General features: G+C 43.1%; 1 protein-coding gene across 2 annotated transcripts; it reads right to left on the reverse strand.

The window, feature by feature from the left end:
- Positions 1 to 1148: 1148 nt before the first annotated feature.
- On the reverse strand, positions 1149 to 22588 carry eif4e1c (eukaryotic translation initiation factor 4E family member 1c). Of its 2 annotated transcripts, none has more exons than XM_056291751.1 (8): positions 22526 to 22588; positions 22035 to 22125; positions 19881 to 19966; positions 7098 to 7193; positions 4581 to 4644; positions 2845 to 2958; positions 2583 to 2722; positions 1149 to 2365 (listed from the first exon to the last, which is right to left on the reverse strand). In XM_056291751.1, exons 2-8 carry the CDS (start codon positions 22101 to 22103, stop codon positions 2251 to 2253), a joined length of 684 nt encoding a protein of 227 aa, XP_056147726.1. In that variant the 5' UTR covers positions 22104 to 22125; positions 22526 to 22588; the 3' UTR covers positions 1149 to 2250. The 2 variants fall into 2 exon arrangements, with proteins under 2 accessions (XP_056147726.1, XP_056147725.1); XM_056291750.1 differs by having other exon boundaries at positions 22011 to 22125.
- Between the last annotated feature and the right edge of the window lie 35 nt (positions 22589 to 22623).

Here is a 22623-nt window from a genome sequence, read left to right on the forward strand (position 1 = left end):
CTTTAGTTTGTGACATAATAACAACAGTGACTTCAGAAAGAACTGGTTTGGCGGTGACTGCTAGCCATTTAGTTAAAGCGAACTTGTCTAAATGTTTGCCAACTCTCATAACCTCAGTGGTGTACTTCACCGAACAAGAGACAATGGAGGCACTCACTAGATTAAATGCTTTCTTCTTGCTGTTCCCTTCCCTTGGCTCAGGGAGGGAATACCTAAATTCCTGTTAGAGTGATATACGGGATTACTTCCCCTCCCTTGTATCCCCTCCCTTTGGCCAAGGTCTCAAAAATGCGAACTTCGAATCCAAGTGCATCCCACAGCTCCCCCCCCCGCCCCCATGTGATCTTAGACAAACACAATCTCCTGGACAATTAGTAGAAATACAATCTTAACTGCTTCATGCTCATTACTACGTTAAAGTTATTGAAGAAGCTTTTCTGGTCTGGGTTGAATTTTATGAAGGCTACTCAAAAGCACAAACTAGTAAGGAATAGATGTAGGCTATATTTCCATCCATCCATTATCCAAACCGCTTATCCTACTCAGGGTCGCAGGGATGCTGGAGCCTATCCCAGCAGTCATTGGGCAACAGGCAGGGAGACACCCTGGACAGGCCGCCAGTCCATCACAGGGCCGACACGCGCACGCACACACACACACCAAGGGACAATTTTAGTATGGCCGATTCACCTGACCTACCAAATTAAAATGTTTGTATAGTGTATAACTGTAGCTATAGGTGTAATCTCAAAAGTGTGCACGTATGAAACAACCAGATTGTAGTTGTTAATAAAGATCAAACACTGCAATGACAAAACTTAAATGGCAGTCTCCATGCTGGCATTAGCGCTTCCGCCCAGTTATGTTGATGACTTGCGGAGGGTAGGAGAGGTTGTGAGGGCCCTTCCAACGATGCATTCCGTTCCCTTCTCTCACTCCAGTATATATATGGGCTGACAAATTCCTACGTCAAATACCATTAATACAGTTAAAAAATAAATAATAAAGTTGTCTGAATCTTAATTAACAGTTCACCCAAAAGACAAGAGAGGAAAAGTGGGAAGTACCAAATGAGAACTGAATGCAGCCGACAGTCGAGTGATACAGCCACAAGAATCCTCAAAAAGGAGCAACACAAAAAGGAGACTGCATGATTCTGGTTTTAATGCAAAGCACTTAACTTTTACTTGAAAGAAGGTAATATACATCCTGGAATTACAGATAATAAAGATACATTATGAGCAAAATCATTTCACAATTAATATCATCTCTCTTTTGCATCAACCCAGAGAGCGGTGTGATATATCTACAGTTTTGTTAGGAAGAAAACAGTGAGACGCACACTTAATTCTGTCCAGGCATCTTTACTGTATACTGTAAAATGTTTTTTTTTCAATATTAAGCAGTAGTCCACATCGTTAACCTCCTCAATAACAAAAGAAAAAAAAGAAAAGAAGAAGAAACAAGAGTCTAAGGGTTGTACTCCATCTAAGTAGTTGATCTGCAATGCATACATTATAAATAAATGTAAGGGGAAGCAAAAAGTAAATCAAGAGTTTAAAATAGTACTACAAGCAGTATTTCAAAATTCCAGCATGGCTGAAACAATATGTGGCCTTTCGTCCAAATATCATACTTTGGAGTGTGACCACAGCTAACCTTTTACAAACCTTTACGAAAATGTATGATCTCCAACAGGTGCATCCGGAAGCCCATCCAATGCTCAACACCTCTAGATGCATCAACTTAAAACTGCCAATAAAAATTCTCTCTGAATAAACTAAGTTACCTACCATCTTGTCCTGTGAGATGAGAAAGCTTTCAGAAGGAGAACTTCGCATGATCAAAAAAAAAAAAAAAAAAAAAAAAATCTTATAGTTAAGAAAGGGTTTTTTGTGGCAACTCTAAGCTTTGAGTAATGGAAACGCTCCTCCTCAGCAAAGCTGGAGTGAGTCACTGGTATTAACGACAGAAATGCCTCAAATCTTTTAAGTAACTCAATTGTGCTCTCTAGCTCACATCCGTCATGTTCTGCTAAATACTGTTCTTACCACGCTCTTCCCCACTTTAACAAAAAGGTACTTGATCAGCCAATTACTCTGGTTGGGGAAGCACCATCTGTGTACACTATAAACAAGTCTCTTTTCAATAAAAAGGAAGGACACTACAATAGTTGACAGCTCAAAAGTATTTTGATAATGCAGGTTGGTAATTGCTTAAACCTACGGCAAGTTGAAATGGAGGATATCTTCAAACAGAGTACATGTTCTTGGTGGTGGAGCCACTCTTGCTGGACGTGTCGTCATGTGACTGGTAGCCAATCATGGCTTTCATGGGGAGGTTCAGTCGCTCTTTATATTGTTGTCTGTGGGCGGAGAGGGAAATAGGTACATTTAATGTGTACTTTGTGAAGCGTAATTGGTCTACACCAAGTCTACTTGGTGTCACCATCTAGTGGTCAACTATGGGTGACAAATCAACTTACAACCATTACTTCTACATACTGCATGACTTATTGTTTCATATAGGCACTCTAATATCACGTATAATGAGACGACAATGCGAACACCATGCATTCTTACCCTATCGTCATGATGGATTCCCTGTTTTGGCAGTTGCTGGTCCAGATGGCTATTTTATCACCCTTAGGTCTGACATTGACCACAGCACCGCACACATCTTCACTGGCTTCATCAAACGACTCTCCAACTAAACACAAAAGCTACAAAACACAGGGCGTGACATATCAGAGGATTATGAGCCATTTATAAAGGGATGGTGTTCAGGTGCATCTGACAGATGGCCTGTTTTATGAAAAGCAACAGAGGCCAAAGGCAGTCTTACCGTCTCCATCCAATATCGGTCGAGGTCATTGTGTCTCTGCTGTTTGCTGAGGGTTATCAGCCATCGTCCTCCTAACTTGTTCCTGTCATCCTCCCACATGGGCTTGATCCCATCCTAAGTGCACAAAGCAAACAGGACTTAGAATGCAAGCTTCTGGTTTATTGGAATAATCTACCAATTTAGGATGGCTAACATAATTTTTGACTGAATATTTTCACAAAAACACACAACCATAAAACGTGATCAAAACCTAAAAAAACAAAAGCAAAAAACAAACAAATGTATTCCACACAGATTTATCGACAGAAACTACCTACTGATGACTGTTAATTTCTTTTCATTGCACTGTGTACATAAATAACATCTATTATGCCTATTACACCTTAGGGGTAATAGACATTGAGTCCTAGGTAGGTGGATACTTTTCAAAGATAATTTTAGATGCACTTTGTTTTTTCTTCTTTAAAACATTTGATTCCTGTCCTTGTGTCTTTATGTACAGCCTAACCACCCAGACAAAATCCTAGTTTACGCAAACTTGCTTGAGGCACAGGATTAGCAAACTTGTGCAATGCCCCTAAAGTATGTAAGGGTTAAGGCCTGGGAGCACGAGATGAAACCCAGGTTCTCAAGACACATGTGAATGTCACCAACCACAACACCATTAGCTCCCTGCCCATTAATGAGAATCAGAATGCTGCGTGTTCAAATGTTGTGAATGTGCACAGACTGCACATTCAAAACATTAAACAGGGTCACTTGCTGAAATGAAACACATGGAATGTAACAACATTATGAAGTATTTAGGTAAATCCCCCCCCCCCACACACACACAGATCAGCCAAAGCATTAAAACCACTATGCATGTGGGGGTCTGGTCTGATCCCACAGAAGAGTAACTGAAAAAGTTAAAGCTGGCTATGATAGACAGGTGTCAGAACACACAATGCATCACAGCTTGCTGTGTAGTCGCAGACCAGTCAGAGTGCGCACGATGACCCAACCACCATCGTAAGCGCCTACAATGGGCACATGAGCGTCAGAATTGGACCATGGAGCAGTGGAAGAAGGTGGCCTAGTCTGATGAGTAACGCTTTTTTCTACATCATGTGGAAGGCTGGATGCGTCGTTTACCTGGGGGAAGAGATGGCATCAGGATGCACTGTGGGAAGAAGGCAAGCTGGCGGAGGGAGTGTGATGTTTGGGGCAATGTTCTGCTGGGAAACCTTGGGTCCTGGCATTCATGTGGATGTTGCTTTGACACGTACCACCGACCTAAACATCGTTGCAGACCAGGTACACCCCTTCCTGGCAATGGTATTCCCTGATGGCAGTGGCTTCTTTCAGCAGGATAATGTACACTGCAAAATTGTTCAGCAATAGTTTGAGGAACATGACAAAGAGTTCAAGGTGTTGCCTTGGCCTCCAAATTCCCCAGAATTCAATCCAATCAAGCATCTGTGGGATTGTGCTGGGAATACAAGTCCTATCCATGGAAGCTCTACCTTGCAACTAACAGGACTTAAAGGATGTGCTGCTAATGTCTTGGTGCCAGATACTAGAGTACACCCTTTCAGAGGCCTTGTGGAGTCCATGCCTCATTGGGTCAGAACTGTTTTGGCGGCACGAGGGGGACCTACACAATATTAGGCAGGTGGTTTTTAATGTTTTGGCTGATGGGTGTATATACAGACACACACACACACAACTTCGTTTAGGTTTGTGAAAGTCCTTACCTTAAATAAGCAATAGTCACAGCCAAATCCCAGTTTACTTGGCTGTTGTATGTGGTTGTATAGCCTGTAAGAAAAATGAGTGACGTCAAAATGCCAAAGTTGTGACTTAAGTGCCAACACTGGCCTCACCACAATGGTATACATTTTAAATAATATCACTGCATTGAAACTGCAAATTTAATCGAGAATGGAATATAGTAAATACTTTAAAGGGACACCTCTGTTTTTCAACTTTATTTACTTACATATTGGTCCTCAGTAATGCTCACTATAGGACAGTGCCATTTCTGTATAATCGCTCTTAATGGTCTAAGTCTGCACAGTTCAGCAAAAGTAACAGATCAGATCAGTATTCAATATCGGCGGATAGTTAAAAGATCCATACTCAATTGGTATTGAAAAATTGATATTAGTGCATCTCAACTACAGAGTTGATGATGATTCCCGTTCAGCTAGACTCCTTCTATGAGATCATGGTAATTTTAAGAGTAAAATACAAAAAGCAGAAACGGCCATCTGAGAAAAAACTGTAGAACATGTAATGGAAGAGGACATATTTTAAGATATTTTGGCAGTCTGCTGTTTCTATAAGGCGGAGTCCACTGAAGAGGAATTACATGAAATGGAGTTGGATATTTGACTGCAGTGTTCACAATGAATTCTGGGTACTGTAGTAAACATTGAATCTAATCAGAATTTGACTGCAAGCAGAAAAATTCTCAGCCAATACTGGGCATATTTGATTTTTTCTTGCATCTAGTGTGAAGTTAAAGTTTGTTTATTTGTCAAATGCACAACAATACAGTGGTTGCAGACATTGCTGTACAACGAAATGCTCAGAAGTCAGGCTAACTACACTAAAATCTAAAATTTAACAGCATTTACAGGTAAGGATTTTTTAAATTTTATTTTCTCCCCAATTGTATTTCGCCAATTACCCCACTCTTCCGAGCCGTCCCGGTCACTGCTCCACCCCCTCTGCCAATCCGGGAAGGGCTGCAGACTACCACATGCCTCCTCCGATACACCTGGCGTCACCAGCTGCTTCTTTTCATCTGACAGTGAGGAGCTTCGCCAGTGGGACGTAGCACGTGGGAGGATCACACTATTCCCCCCAGTTCCCCCTCCCCCTGAACAGGCACCCCGGCCGACCAGAGGAGGCGCTAGCGCAGCGACCAGGACACATACCCACATCCAGCTTCTGACGACGCAAACACGCCAGGGGTAACGCGGAGATTCGAACTGGCGATCCCCGTGTTGGTAGGCAATGGAATAGACCGCTACGCTACCTGAACGCCCCAGGCCAGGCTTATTTTTAATTTAAAAATAACAAGAGTCCAACTTTAACATTTAACAGTCCAATGTACAGTATTTGCAGGGGTTGGCAATAAAAGTAACAGAGAGAAAAAATAAAACTTTAAAAACTAAAAAAAAAAAAAAAGGGTGATGAATAGTGCAGCAGCTCTATAAATTGAGGTAACATGACAGGCATCTGACATAACATCAACAATGATGATGAGCAGTGGCGGTTGATGCTAAATTTTTTTTTGGGGGAGGGTGCAATTTACCTTGGCGCAAAGTAGGCCTTGGACAATGTAGGTAGCCTATAGATTTTATCAGGGTTCGCAGACAGTGGATGATTGACAGGTGAGACGAGGCGTGGTGGGTGTGAACATGACAGACAGCCACGAGAATTGTCCAATCACGAGATAAAAAACCCCATTAAAACAATACCAATTCGCTGCCAATAAAAGTGGGAGTGTCCGGGGCGCACAGAACTGTGCCCCATGGAAAATCTGAGGAAACCAATTACACAGTAGCCTCAGATCACCTTCTTACGAGTAAACCCAGTATAATTTCATGTGTCACAACCACACTAGTGCAGGGAAAAGTAAAAACCACTGTAGGCTACCGTTCGGTTTGACAAGAAAGACAGCTTGGTGAGACTCCCTATCAACCTTACACAACTTGGTAAAAATCTTGTTTTTAGATGTAGGCGTCTTATCAATGTGCCTCTCTCTCCAGCCGTCTTTTCAGTTCTTGTGAAGAAAGCTGATGAAGTCAGTCATTTGTGTACTGTTCAATTACCAGATGCCGTCATGGCATATATGATTACGAACCTGACGCAATGGTTTACTGTCTGTCACTGCATAGACAGAACCCGTTCTCTGGCTAACAGCTAACTTTCAGACAGGACGACAAGTACGAATACTTATGTTGTACTGGGAGTAGGTGGGATACTGGTTTCCATGTAAATGTACTCCAGTAAATTGACCAGTATCAAGATGCTGTATTCTGTTTCTGTGTTTTCATAACCCATTTAACAGAATGTGTGATTTCTACTTTGTAACAAATAAGAATTTTAGTACAAAACCCTACTTGTGGATTTTCTGCACTGAATGAAGGACAAAACCTGTCTATGGAAAACCCCTTCTTTTGAATTATTCCCTTTTTCCACCCTTGTTAGTTTGACTAAATCATGATTTCATGACGGGGTTAGAGGAGAAAAAGACTTACGCCCAAAAATCTTCCACTGTGTCAAACTTGGAGATGAGACGCAAGTTCTCTGTCCAGCTTTTGCTCTTGTCATTTTTGAAATACCACAGGGCCCATCTAGGAGAAAAAAAAACAGCAATACCTTTTACAAAACTTCATTGATTTTCATAGTGCTGTGGAAAGACATGTTTACGAAAAATGGGGAATAGGTTCTTATACAGAATTATCAATGCTTTAGATAAAACTATTTGGACAAAGACCTTAGATTTCTCATGAACATGGTCGATTAACATGACCTAACGCAAATCAGCAGGGCCCCTGGACCTCATGTATGCCTGATGTGTACTTTGCCTTAGCAAAAACAGTGGCCTAAATGACATCCCATCATCCCATCTCTTATCAATGTTATAAGAGCCTCAATATATCCCAATATAAAGTAACCACAAAGAGTCTAAAACAGAGCCCTATCAATTTAACTTGGATATACAGGACCTGTTTCATCACAGAATACAACAGCTTGGCAGAGTGGCATGAATATCAATGCAGAAGAACAGAGAAACCAGGCAGTCACCCGCCCTACAAATGCACCCATTGTGTATGAGGGGTGCCATTATTCTTTCATCTATTCCCAGGAAGGGTAGGCCTGGTAAGGGGAGGGCTGAGGGCAGAAAAAGGGCATGAGATGAACCCTGTGCACCTCCCCTCAAAACCCACCAACACTGTAACTGTTCCAATAACCCCCCCCCCCCCGATACACACACACACCCTGAAAGAATGCCATCATATCACATTCAGCAAAGCCAAATCAGCAGACTAGAGACAAGCAGTACATGCAGGCTAACATTACAGAAAGGTATTGGCATGATGTCCTACCCCGCATACACAAATTATTATACAACCCTGTTGCAGAGATATGAGGTGGCACACAGGCATAAGGCATGACTCTTACAGTGCACCAAGCCGAGTGCACTGAGACATACAAACACACCAGATTAGGTAAAGCCTTCGATGGAGGGGGCACCCCAGTGAGTCACCTAGTAGAACGCGTACCACATAAAGTTGAGTCTTTACTGCAGCGGCCTGGGTTAGAATCCAGCCCAGACCCTTTGCTGCATGTCATCCCCTCTTTCTTTCCTGTCTCTTGAATATCGCTATCTAATTAAAAAAAAAAAAAAAGAGGAAAAAAAAGCCTTCGATGGGGAGCAATCCATGATTGGTATTAGTTGCTGTGGAGGCCCAAGACAAAAATATTGCCACAGGAAAAAGGTAGAACGAGTAGGATTTTCCAGTTGCGGTTTGTAAACACAACATTCAAAGTTGGCCCCTCCTTCCCAGCTCAACGACAACAGACGCACACGGCCCCCGACCACAGCTGCCCCAGTGTACAGGCCAACTCACATCGTTCTTCAGTCCCATCCTCAACTTCAGTGCTCGCCAGAAGGTGAAGGCCAACCCCAGATTTACTCTCGTTTTGGTACGAGCTTTGTCCACTTGGTGCTTCGTCTCGTTATATTTGCATCTTTTTGGTGGTGTCCACCATTGTCGTAGTTTCCTCTTGGATGCGTGCTTACAATCTTGACCTGGCACCTGGTTGCTACATTTTTATAGAGTCCCGCTGCCCAAAGGTTAATACCCAGAAACATCCCATACACCGCAAAATAAGAAAAACGTGCAGGCAGACGACAGGGTCTCTGCAGATACAGACACCGCCACACACGTCTAGTGGGTCACAAGTGATGATTGAGAGGGATTATTTTTGTATGAGGCTATACATTGATTTTTGGGAAAATCCTACTCGTTCTACCTTAAGTTTCAAAATACACAGTTCCATAACACATCAGTCTTGCCAATTCCAGACAACCCAGAAGCTTAAGAGTCCCTTTCTTCCAATGGCACTTAAGAAAAAAATACAATGCATAAGGCAGTAGACTTGAAAATTAACATTCTATCCCTGAAATAGTTTATCTAAGGGGGCCTGGAGTCCAAAAACATTTTATGTGGTTACAAAAAAATCTGAAATCCCAACAGCACTATGATGAAAGTGCACTATTCACAGGATAGGCTATGTGTAAGACATAAGTCTAATTTGTTATGAATCAAAATGTTTCACAATTTGGGTTTAGCCATTGCATGGGACATTTTCTTGTATAGGACACATTGCAAAAAGACAAAATTATCCACCTCACTGCAAAATTAACTGTTTATAATAGGACCAAATGGTTAATTCTATGTAGGTATGGAACACATTGTGAGATAAGGTTGTATCTACTAGTTTGAGGAAACAAGTATTGTTTTAAGATTACTGAAAATAGCGCATCTGGGTGGCGTAGCAGTCGATTTTGTTGACTACCAACACGGGGATCGCCAGTTTGAATCCGCGTGTTACCTCCGGCTTGGTCGGGTGTCCCTACAGACATAATTGGCCATGTCTGTGGGTGGGAAGCCGGATGTAGGTACGTGTCCTGATCGCTGCACTAGCACCTCCTCTAGTCGGTTGGGGTGCCTGTTCAGGGAGGAGGGGGAACTGGGGGGAAATAGCATGATCCTCTCATGTGCTATGTCCCCCCGGCGTAACTCCTCACTGCCAGGTGAAAAGAATTGGCTGGTGACTCCACATGTATTGGAGGAGACGTGGTAGTCTGCAAGTCCCCTGGATCGACAGAGGGGGTGGAGCAGCAACCGGGACGGCTCAGAAGAGTGGGGTAACTGGCCAAGTACAATTAAGGAGAAAAGGGGGGGGGGGATTACCGAAAATATAACAGTTGAGAAAATATATAACAGCTGAATTTGTTTTGTTGATAAATAAAAAAAAATAATGTTCAACTTGTGCTCAGCTCAACAATTATTAACCCTGCCAAGGCAGTAGCCTGGAGGGGGTATTGTGTTTTGTTTTTTTACGTTAATCAGGTGCAGTTTTCCATATATACTTGAACATTTTTCAGTGCTCCTAAATTTCTTTGTGTAAATGTGTACTTTTTGAGAAAAAAAGTTAGCGGAGAGCCCTGCTATGGTTGACTCATATCAGGTGGTGACTTGATCAAAAGTTATTAAAATAATTGCTAGAATCCCAAAAATGGGTACGTTATAAAGGACCAACTTCCTCTGGGTCAGTGTTTCTCAACTCTTGGGCCACGATCCACTTCTGAATGAGTGTGGTCAAAAAAAAACAAAAAAAACACTTTCATGCTGTAGAAAACGGGTTTATATGATAATTTATCAGCCAACAGACGCTCAAGCCTCTCCTCTCTGTAGTTGAAACGGAGAAATCTCATGATTTCTTTGAAACAGTTTCTTGCCATCGTTTCTCTGAAAAAACCTCCAACCAGCAGCTGTCAATGTTCAGATCTCTGCCACCATATTCACCCTTTGCAGACACATCACAATTATCATGTGACGAGGGAGACTGCGCCATGACGGACGGCAGGAAGTGATAGACCAGGAAATTCAAAAGCGAACAACAAAAACAAACAAAATATTGCGACGGATGAGTAGCTATTATATTTTAAATTTAAGTGATGGCTACCAATAGTCAGAGTAATGTTGTGGAGTTGTCCTGTGAAGTGAGTCACCTTGATAACAGGGTTAGCTACCGACCCGTACCTTCTTCCTACCGATGTGTTCATGGATCTAGCAAAATCGTCCAGTCTGCCCGAGTTCAATCCACACGATCTGTACCACTATGTTACCAACGGAGTGTCCCCATACACAGGTGCTGACCTAAAAGCATACAAAAGTCTGGATGCTTACCAGTTCTTTGCAGCTGGTTGGGTTACAGAATCGCGCCGCTACGCTCACAGCAGGGGGATGTACCTCATAATGGCAAAGGTAAGACATAGCTAGCCAACTGTGTATGTTTTTAACCTGTTTCCCCTAGGATGCCATCAAAACTCAAATCGACTGTAACCAAAAGCGGCTCATACTTTCCTTGCCATTTCATAGTAGGTTACACAGTCTTGCCATCTAGCTGGCATTTGGGTCATTCCATAGAAAGTGTTAAGTTTGAGTCCACAACATTCAAAGGGGACAAGGAGGCATAGTAAAACTGTCAGTAATGTTTTCAGTGTCTGAAGCCACTGATTCAAATTTACTGTTTAGCATGAAGCAAAATACAATTAAATAATAAATATACAATTTGTATATTTTTAGCTGTTTTTCTTAAATTACAATCATTTTCTCATGTACACTGACCATTTCTCACATTCATGTAACTACTACTACTACTTTCGGCTGCTCCCGTTAGGGGTCGCCACAGCGGATCATCCGTTTCCATTTCTTCCTGTCTTCTGCGTCTTCCTCTGTCACACCAGCCACCTGCATGTCTTCCCTCACCACATCCATAAACCTCCTCTTTGGCCTTCCTCTTCTCCTCTTCCCTGGCAGCCCCATATTCAGCATCCTTCTCCCAATACACTCAGCATCTCTCCTCCACACATGTCCAAGCCATCTCAATCTTGCCTCTCTTGCTTTGTCTCCAAACCGTCCAACCTCAGCGGTCCCTCTAATATAATCGTTCCTAATCCTGTCCTTCTTCGTTACTCCCAGTGAAAATCTTAGCATCTTCAACTCTGCCACCTCCAGCTCCGCCTCCTGTCTTTTCGTCAGTTCCACTGTCTCCAAACCATATAACATAGCTGGTCTCACAACCATCTTGTAAACTTTCCCTTTAACTCTTGCTGATACCCTTCTGTCGCAAATCACTCCTGACACACTTCTTCACCCACTCCAACCTGCCTGCACTCTCTTTTTCACCTCTCTACTGCACTCCCCGTTACTTTAGACAGTTGACCCCAAGTATTTAAACTCAAATGCCTTTGTCACCTCCACTCCTTGCATCCTGACCATTCCACTGTCCTCTCTCTCATTCACGCATAGGTATTCCGTCTTGCTCCTACTGACTTTCATTCCTCTTCTCTCCAGTGCATACCTCCACCTCTCCAGGCTCTCCTCAACCTGCACCCTACTCTCGCTACAGATCACAATGTCATCCGCAAACATCATCGTCCATGGAGACTCCTGCCTGATCTTGTCCGTCAACCTGTCCATCACCATTGCAAACAAGAAAGGGCTAAGAGCCGATCCTTGATGTAATCCCACCTCCACCTTGAACCCATCTGTCATTCCAACTGCACACCTCACCATTGTCACACTTCCCTCATACGTATCCTGCACCACTCCTACATACTTCTCTGCAACTCCTGACTTCCTCATACAATACCACACCTCCTCTCTCGGCACTCTGTCATAAGCTTTCTCTAAATCTACAAAGTCACAATGCAACTCTTTCTGGCCTTCTCTATACTTCTCAATCAACATTCTCAAAGCAAACATCGCATCTGTGGTGCTCTTTCGTGGCATGAAACCATACTGCTGCTCGCTGATCGTCACCTCTCCTCTTAACCTAGCTTCTATTACTCTTTCCCAAATCTTCATGCTGTGGCTGATCAACTTTATACCTCTGTAGTTGTTACAGTTCTGCACATCGCCCTTGTTCTTGAAAATCGGTACCAGTATGCTTCTTCTCCACTCCTCAGGCATCCTCTCACTTTCCAGGATTGTGTTAAACAATCTAGTTAAAAACTCCACTGCCATCTCTCCTAAACATCTCCATGCCTCCACAGGTATGTCATCAGGACCAACTGCCTTTCCTCTCTTCATCCTCTTCATAGCTGCCCTCACTTCCTCCTTGCTAATCCGCTGAACTTCCTGATTCACTATCCCTACATCATCCAACCTTCTCTCTCTCTCATTTTCTTCATTCATCAGCCCCTCAAAGTATTCCTTCCACCTTCTTAGCACACTCTCCTCGCTTGTCAGCACATTTCCAGCTCTATCCTTGATCGCCCTAACTTGCTGTACATCCTTTGCAGCTTGGTCCCTCTGTCTAGCCAATCAGTACAAGTCCTTTTCTCCTTCCTTAGTGTCTAATCTGTCATACAACTCACCATACGCCTTTTCCTTTGCCTTTGCCACCTCTCTCTTTGCTTTACGCTGCATCTCCTTGTACTCCTGTCTACTTTCTTCATCTCTCTTACTATCCCACTTGTTCTTTGCCAACCTTTTCCTCTGTATAATTTGCTGTACTTCCTCATTCCACCACCAAGTCTCCTTGTCTTCCTTGCTCTGTCCTGATGACACACCAAGTACCTTCCTAGCTGTCTCCCTCACTATTTCTGCAGTGGTTTTCCAGCCATCTGGCAACTCTTCACTATCACCCAGTGCCTGTCTTAACTCCTGCCTGAACTCCACACAACAGTCTTCCTTCTTCAACTTCCACCATTTGATCTTCGGCTGTCTCTTCACTCGCTTCCTCTTCTTGGTCTCCAAAGTCATCCTACAGACCACCATCCGATGCTGCCTAGCTACGTTCTCCCGTCACCACCTTGCAGTCTCCAATCCCTTTTAGATGGCGCCTTCTACATAAGATATAGTCCACCTGTGTGCACTTTCCTCCACTCTTGTACGTCACCCTGTGTTCCTCCCTCTTCTTGAAATATGTATTCACCACAGCCATTTCCATCCTTTTCGCAAAATCGACCACCATCTGTCCTTCCACATTTCTCTTCTTGACTCCATACCTTCCCATCACCTCCTCATCACCTCTGTTCCCTTCACCAACATGTCCATTGAAGTCCGCTCCAATCACCACTCTCCTCTTTGGGTACCCTCTCCACCATGTCGTCCAACTCACTCCAGAATTCTTCTTTTTCATCCATCTCACACCCAACTTGCGGGGCATATGCGCTGATAACATTCAGCAATAAACCTTCAATTTCCAGCTTCATACTCATCCCTCTGTCTGACACTCTCTTCACCTCCAGCACGCTCTTGACATACTCTTCCTTCAGAATTACCCCTACCCCATTACTCCTCCCATTCACACCATGGTAGAAGAGTTTGAACCCACCTCCGATACTCCTGGCCTTACTCCCCTTCCACCTGGTCTCTTGCACACACAGTATGCCTACCTTTCTTCTTTCCATCATGTCAGCCAGCTCTCTCCCTTTACCAGTCATAGTGCCAACATTCAAAGTTCCAACTCTCACCTCCACATGCCTACCCTTCCTCCTCTCTAGCTGCCTCTGGACATGCTTTCCCCCTCTCCTTCTCCTTCGCCCAACAGTAGCATAGTTTCCACCGACACCCTGCTGGTTAACAGTACCGGTGGCGGTCGTTGGTAACCCGGGCCTCGACCGATCCGGTATGTAAGTCTTATTTATGATCCACATATTTGATTTGGCAAAGACTTTATGCCGGATGCCCTTCCTGACGCAACCCTCCCCATTTGTCCGGGCTTGGGACCGGCACTAAGGATGCACTGGCTTGTGCATCCTCAGTGGCTTCATGTAAGGTAACACTTAAAAAATATCACATAAATCTCAGACTGTTATTGTTCTTATGAGCAAAAATACTTCCCTCTTCATATGAAATGTGTTAATTAAATTAAAAATGCATAATTTTTGGTTAAAATATACAATATATATATATATATACAATTATATGAGAAAATGATTGTAATTTAACAAAAACAGCTAAAAATATACAAATTGTATATTTATTATTTAATTGTATTTTGCTTCATGCTAACGAGTACAGTTCAATCAGTGGCTTCAGACACTGAAAACATTACTGACAAGTTTTATTATGCCTCCTTGTCCCCTTTGCATGTTGTGGACTCAAACTTAACACTTTCTATGGAATGACCCAAATGCTAGCTAGATGGCAAGACTGTGTAACCTACTATGAAATGGCAAAGAAAGTATGAGCTGCTTTTGGTTACAGTCGATTTGAGTTTTGATGGCATCCTAGGGGAAACAGGTTAAAAACATACACAGTTGGCTAGCTATGTCTTACCTTTACCATTATGAGGTACATTTTGTATGCTTTTAGGTCAGCACCTGTGTATGGGGACACTCCGTTGGTAACATAGTGGTACAGATCGTGTGGATTGAACTCGGGCAGACTGGACGATTTTGCTAGATCCGTGAACACATCGGTAGGAAGAAGGTACGGGTCGGTAGCTAACCATGCTATCGCTAGCTTCTCCACATATCACTCTTTGTGCCGTCCTACAAGGTGACTCACTTCACAGGACAACTCCACAACATTACTCTGACTATTGGTAGCCATCACTTAAATTTAAACTATAATAGCTACTCATCCGTCACAATATTTTGTTTGTTTTTGTTGTTCGCTTTTGAATTTCCCGGTCTATCACTTCCTGCTGTCTGTCATGGCGTTCATATTCCCCGCGAGTGGGACGTGACATCACGTGCAAAGGGTCAATAGTCCACGAGCTTAATCCAATGAAAGCTTTTAGTTCATTCATAGACAACCATAGACGCTTTGCACTTTGGTCACAGTACAGTCCCTGAGGTTGGTAAGCATGTCCATGTCAAATAAAGAAAGCTGTGGAGCTGAATAGAAATTTTTTGTTTTGGCATAATCAGTTGGAGCTGTCTGCATTTGAATAGTATGCGAATGCAGCCTACCTGGTCCTGCACTGACTGTCTGCTCAACTCAAATCATGCCGTCTCGCACCATCTCATGTTTCATCTCATTTTTCAACGATCTATCATCGTCATCACACTATTGTTCGAGGGGCATATCAAGTATAATTTGTATGAAGCTAGTTTCAATAGCTGGCAATTTAGACCACTGGCACTTACAGTTAGAATGAAGAGGCCATTCAGCATTTCAATACTGTGTTGAAGGAGAGCAGACGCATTCACACTTAGGGACCAGTGCATAATTAACGTATTGTCTGGCTGACATGGTCATCAATAGTCAAAGTCAATCTACCGTAATTTTAAGAACACATGCATTTAAATCACAAATGTTTTCAAAAGTCATGGAAGATTGAGTCTCTTGCATTTTTCGTTTTAAAGATTTTTTTTTAAGGGCCTGCATACAATAATTTGTGTTTTGGTGCAAGTCAAAACAGAGGAACATGTTGGACATGGAGCATGATCGCCCCAGACTTTGAAACCCTATCAGGTGTGAAGAACATCCCCAAATATCTCATCAGCTTCCCCAAATGCCTGTTAAGTGGAGACAGCCCATTTGGTAGGCCTACTCAGAGATATTATCATTGGTGTAAACAGTTATGATTATCATTTTATTCATATTCACCAGGATCAGCAGCATGCAGTTGTGATGTTCATGCTTATCAGTTTATCAATCAGGATCAGTTTGCTACTGCTAGAGTAATGCGCTGTGAATGCAGGGATGAAAATATTTGCTTATTTAATGTTAAAAAAAAAGGTCATGATGATGTTGTGTTTACTAGCCTATCCCCCCGTTTTCTCCCCAATTGTACTTGGCCAAATACCCCACTCTTCTGAGCCATCCCAGTCACTGCTCCACCCCCTCTGCTGATCCAGGGAGGGCTGCAGACTATGACATATTTCCTCCAATACATGTGGAGTCGCCAACTGCTTCTTTTCACCTGACAGTGAGGAGTATCGCCAAGGGATGTAGCGAGTGGGAGGATCACGCTATTTCCCCTCCCCCCTGAACAGGCACCCTGACCGACCAGAGGAGGCGCTAGTGCAGTGACCAGGACACATACCCACAGCCGGCTTCCCACCCGCAGACATGGCTAATTGTGTTTGTAGGGATGTCCGACCAAACTGGAGGTAACACGGAGATTCAAACCAGCGATCCCTGTTTTGTTAGGCAACAGAATAGACCGCTACGCCACCCGGATGCCCCTACTAGCCCATTTCGGAGAAATAAATTTGCTTGGTTTTGAATTCTATAAAAGTGGGTTGCGACTTAATGACCACAGGAAAATGTGGGTCTCAAGTCCAGACCAGTTGAGAACCACTGCTCTAGGTAGCAGTCAAAATAGGAAGCGTATTCTTGTCGCTGCCCAATATGAGTCAACCCTAGATATGAGTCGTGTATGAGCGAGCATAAACGGTTTATCCAGCTTTATTATATTATGAAAAAAAAGACAGGGTTAGGGTAAGGCCAAAATTGTTGCACAGTAAACCTTTTCTTTCTGGAAAGCGCAAGTTCATATTAGACTTGGTCCAATTCATGCAAGGGTCCGCCTAGGAGGCTGAACATTCAAAGCCTGACAGGCAAAATGTTTTCATTATGTAGATTTTTTAGCTGGAGCACTGCATATTAATTTATTTTTCCATATTTCCGTTCAAGCGCAAAAGTCTTATAATGGCAGGAAAAACACTTAGTTTTTTTTTCTGTATGCGTGTGCATGTATCTGTCCGCTGCTTATCTCGCATACTACTGGGTCTGCCAGCCTAATAATTTTTTGCAGTTATGACTGTATGATCAAAGACCTCTCATAGTTGTAGTGATTCAAAACCTTTGAAAAACCCATTTTATAGTACAATTGAGTGCTCACTCCCCAGATGTTTTTCGCCTAAGTCCAAGCACGGCACAGCACGCAGGCAGTGCCTCCTCATTTTCCCTTCTCCCAGTAGGCGAAAAAAGGTGTAGTGTGTCACCAAGTCCGAGAACCGGAGAAGGGCCGATATGCCTGGCAGGGATCTGCACTGTACTGAGTGCACTCTTCTAGTTAGAGATTGTAAAGTTAACCATCTCCAGTTCCGGTTACCAGCCGGTTACCACCATGAGCTGGCGGTTTGTGTGTTGCTCTGCTTGCCTTTAACTTAACTTTTAACAACTCCTTGTGACCATCGGATTATTTAATTGATTTTATGGTTTTGCCTGTACCATTTTATGGATTTTTACCGATAATCGATTGTTGCACTGACTTGATCGGACCAAAGCCTCAGACTGTCCTCTTCTGTAGTGCTGGTGCTGTATGTGGTGAGAACTGTGTAGACGCAACCCTCAGCTAGCACAGCTAATGGCTAAATCCCTCCCCCCTCCACACGGACTGCTTAAAAGCAAAAAGTGACACTAATAACCTCAAGGATGTTGGGGCGGCCCAGTGGCCCAGTGGTTAGCATTGTTGCCTCACAGCAAGAAGATCCTGAGTTGGAACCCCAGGCCGTCCCAGGTCCTTTCAGTGTGGAGTTTGCATGTTTTTCCCGTGTCTGCGTGGGTTTCCGCCAGGTGCTCCACTTTCCTCCCACCATCAAAAAGACATGCATGTTAGGGTTAATACTCCTGTCTGTACCCCTGACCAAGGCAATGGAAATAAGAACTGGACTTGGTCCCCAGGCACTGCAGTTGCCCACTGCTCCTATACAATAGGGTGGGTTAAATGCAGAGAACAAATTTCACTGTAATCGAACAACTGTACAATGACAAAATAACGCGGCTTTCTTCTCATCACTGCAGCTTTCAACACCATCAACCATACCATTTTTCTCTCCCACTTTGAATCCTCCCTCAACATCACCGGTACTGACCTCTCCTGACTTAAGTTGTATCTCACAAACAGAAAACAGTTCATTGGCATCCACAATTGCATCTCCTCCACTGCTTCTCTGTCCCACGGCATCACTCAGGGTTCAGTGCTTGGTCCTCTCCTATTCCTCCTTTACATGCTACCCCTTGGTAACATCATACATCATCATGGTCTCCACTTAAACTGTTATGGCGATGACGTCCAGCTCTACATCTCTACTGAATCCATAACCACTGCAACTCTCTCTGCTCTGACCAACTGCCTCACTGGAATTAAATCACGGACACAAGCCAACTTCCTCAAACTAAACTGTAATAAATCCGACATGATCATCATTGGTACCAAATCCCTTACCAAAACCACTCACAATGTCTACCTCACCTTCGATAACGCCCTTCTGTCTTACTACACACACATCCACAACCTTGGGAGTCTTTGGAACCTTAGAATTTCAACAGCAACCTTTCCTTTGAACACCAAGTCACTCAAATCACCAGAACTGCCTTTTTCCACCTAAAAAACATCTCTGCCCATCACTCACCTTCTCTGCTGCCGAAACTTTGATTCATGCCTTCATCACATCCAGAATTGACTACTGCAACAGCATTCTCTACAGCTTATCATCCAAAGTCCTAAACAAACTCCAGTAAGTTCAGAACTCTGCTGCTTGCCTGCTCACTCACTCCTGCTCCCGTGACCACATCCCCCCTGTACTGAAGAACCTCCACTAGCTCCCTGTCCCATAACAGATCCAATTCAAAGTCCTTCTCCCCACTCACAAAGCCCTCCATAACCAGGCCCCCTCCAACTTCACCGATCTGCTCCACTTCCATACTCCCTCCCACAGCCTCCGCTCCTCTGATGCCAACCACCTGTCTCCTCGACTCAGGACCAAGCACCGGACATGGGGCGACACCAATCACCAATCTGTCTATGTTCAAATCATTAATTTCAGAACTGTTTTAAATGTTTGATTAATGTTGCGTGCTATGTATTTTTGGTGTATTGCTTTTATAATCATTTTAATTTGTGTAACGTGTCTTTGAGTTCCCTGAAAAGTGCTCTATAAATTATTATTATTATAAGTAACACTAGCTCAAATTTTTTCCCCTATCCCTTTAATCCAACACTCATCATCCTTGAAGATAATGTAGTTAGTTGTGTGGACTACCTCGAACAGAACAAGCTGTGTTTCCCATCCAAACATTGCAAGGAGAAAGTCTAAGTAATCGGGTTAGAATTCCATAGCAGCGAGTCGTATACTAGTATGGCAAATTTGGTGTGTGTGGCATAAACAAAGGTATGACCCACAGAACAGCAGGATAGGCAATGTCCAAAATAAGACCAAGATTCTGCCCACATAGCATCTTATTAAAGGAAGGTACACAATCTCTGTAACTTAGTGAAAAAATGGAAGAACCTATTTATTCTTGCAAAGATTGTGATGGGTTCATCCATACCTGTTTTGCAAGGGATGTTTGATATACTGCTCAGAACTCGCAACCACTGGGCTTTCAGTTTGGGGTTCTTCAGCATCAACTACTTTCTGTAAAAGAGGACAAAATCAATCAAACATAAAAGGTAAAATTATTTATAAATGCATTATAATTAATCTATATCAAGTAAGAAAGCTATTCCGTTGGTTAATTAACTTAATCAGACTTTTGTGGAATGAGATACCCAACCTTGATAAACCAGTTTAAGTTAGCAACTTGAGAAATGCAAAGTTCACTAGCTCAGGGTTGCAAACTCTCACACTTCTGGCGTGTGACATGCTTTCACCTTCAGCCTCATGCTCTCATGCTGCCCAAACAATTCTCATGCCAAAACACTGTGACAGCAAGAGGTGAACAGATGAAAGTATTATGGTCAAAGTCTTTCTGGTGTAGTATTGGTTAAACCAAGTGAACGACTTTGACTCTAGAAGATAGCCGAGTATTCGAAAACCTCGTGTTTCATATGGGTGTTTCCATGGAGCTGCATCTTCACTCTGATTTTCTGATTGGTGTGCGATGCTTATCTCTGTTAATCACACAGCTGCTCAAGTTCACAGCCAGGAGCCCAGAAAGTGTTTAAGCAAGCCAGGCACATTCCAACTAACCTGGCATGAACCAAACCAAAGTAAGTGACGAAGACAGCTATCATTCATGGATTAATAAATTAACAAACCCAGGGTGTTTTTTAATATTTGTTTTGAATAAATGCTCAAAGTTTCAGAGTAAGTTTAAGCTAGTTTAAGCTATGTAAACCACTAGCTAGCTTACATTTGTTGTCTAATGTTAAGTGCACGACAGAGAGAAGAATGAAAACAACTTTAAACAAGCACATTCGGGTTTTTTTTGGTGGCACAGCTTGTTCTATGCCTACCTCAGTCTAATGCGGATGCAGAACGAGTCATCTCAACAATTGGCCTGAACAAAACAGAGTGTAGAAACAGTCCTGCACTAGATGGGACACCATCGTCCATTATGCGCATCAAAGGTAATCAGATGGAACCATACGAACTGCGGGTAGAAATGATTATCAAGTCCAAGTCTGCCTCTTATAGTTGTATTAGGCCAAAATACCCCCCCCCCGCTTTCATCTATTGGCTATATGTCTGGAGTAGGTTAGGTTCTTGTGTTCCTTTTTTTTTTATTTCTGCTTCTTGCGACCCTTCTAATTCTCCTCTTTCTCTGAATTCTTGTTAATGATTTTTTTAACTTGTGAACATTCAATAAAAAGTTAAAGTTTTGATATTGGAGACATGTCTTACTTTCATTAGTGAATGAACCTGTGTGCCCTTTATTGAGTATGTCTAATATTGTGAGTGGAAGTCCCGGGGTGGCGTACTCAGGCTACATAGCCTTAAATCTTAGACCTAAGCTGCCACTCCCGCCACACGTGTAAGTTGCATACTTTTTTAAACCCTGATGGTGAATTGAGTGCACGTATGTGCACGTGAGTCAGTGCGTGTACGCACGCACGTGATTAAGACCATGACATCAAAATCTCACTCCAGCCAGGTACCCAAAGTTGGCAACCCTGATCTGGCTGCCTATCGATCGTTGACTACGGGGCCACTGATCGCTGCTAGTTTTTGACAAGACAGGTAGCTAACGAAGAGTCAGTTTGAGTTAGACACCCAAGCACTGACACAAACCTGGAAAAGACTAACTGGGAGAGCTAACCACGATTAGCATTAGTTTTAGCAGATGTGCTAGCTAGCGGCGAGACACACGTGTCCATATGTCATGAATTTAAGTCATCAGTCTAATCGATCATGAGAATCTATAGTGTGTTCGACGCCAATCTCTAATAACTGATTCAGCATAAATAAAGATTAATATCAATTAGTGAGTTGAACACGACTCAACCGTATTCACTCAGTCCCTCCCTGCCAACAAAGTCAGGCACTGCCACCCCCTGCCCATCACTTATGCTAACGTTAGCTATGGTTCACTCACACCGATTGATATGGGCATAAAATAAAAGAACAGGATAATTCGCCAAAAATATCGTGCAACTGATTCCGAATAGACGAGTATATACGGCAAGATCGCCAAATGTGGTCAAGTTTCGTTCTCTCCGAGTGTGGTGGCCAAATTTACCCCTTCATCCACTGCCTCTCTTACCGGCTCCGATGTCGCCATCTTGACAGCAGAAATTCTCTGTCCGTTCAGCGCTGCTGCGTCACAAGCCATCCGCGCACACTCCTACGGAAGCCTTTATATGGCAAACATACCACTTTACGTGAAGGAAAGGAGAAAAGCTATCTATAAGAAAACTGGGTGTCACAATGCAGGTCTATACTGGCGAACGACTATACACACAGAAATACACGGACCCGAGAGTGTACCTCTAGGTGGTTTGAACACAGCTGCAATATGAATGGACATCTCTTTTACTCCCCGTCCGATCAGTTTTTAAATCTCATGATTAAAAGATGACGCTCTATGAAATGGCTTCACCAAAGATAGGCCACTATCAGCCCCACAACGGTGCTAGTGTGAGAATGTTAATCAGCGGCAGTGTTTACACATGACATCAACCGGATCCCGACAAACAAAAGGATATATGCGAAGTACTGATCGGAAGAGTACAACACAAAAGCACATTTACCTACACACATTATCTTTTTGGTGCCGCTGAAGTTTCTGATATCAGAGATCTCTATCTTGCTGGAAGTTCGCCGCAACTTCTCTGAGTTTTTCAAATTCATGG

This window comes from Lampris incognitus, chromosome 13, assembly GCF_029633865.1.
Source record: "Lampris incognitus isolate fLamInc1 chromosome 13, fLamInc1.hap2, whole genome shotgun sequence".
NCBI classification, from domain to species: domain Eukaryota; kingdom Metazoa; phylum Chordata; class Actinopteri; order Lampriformes; family Lampridae; genus Lampris; species Lampris incognitus.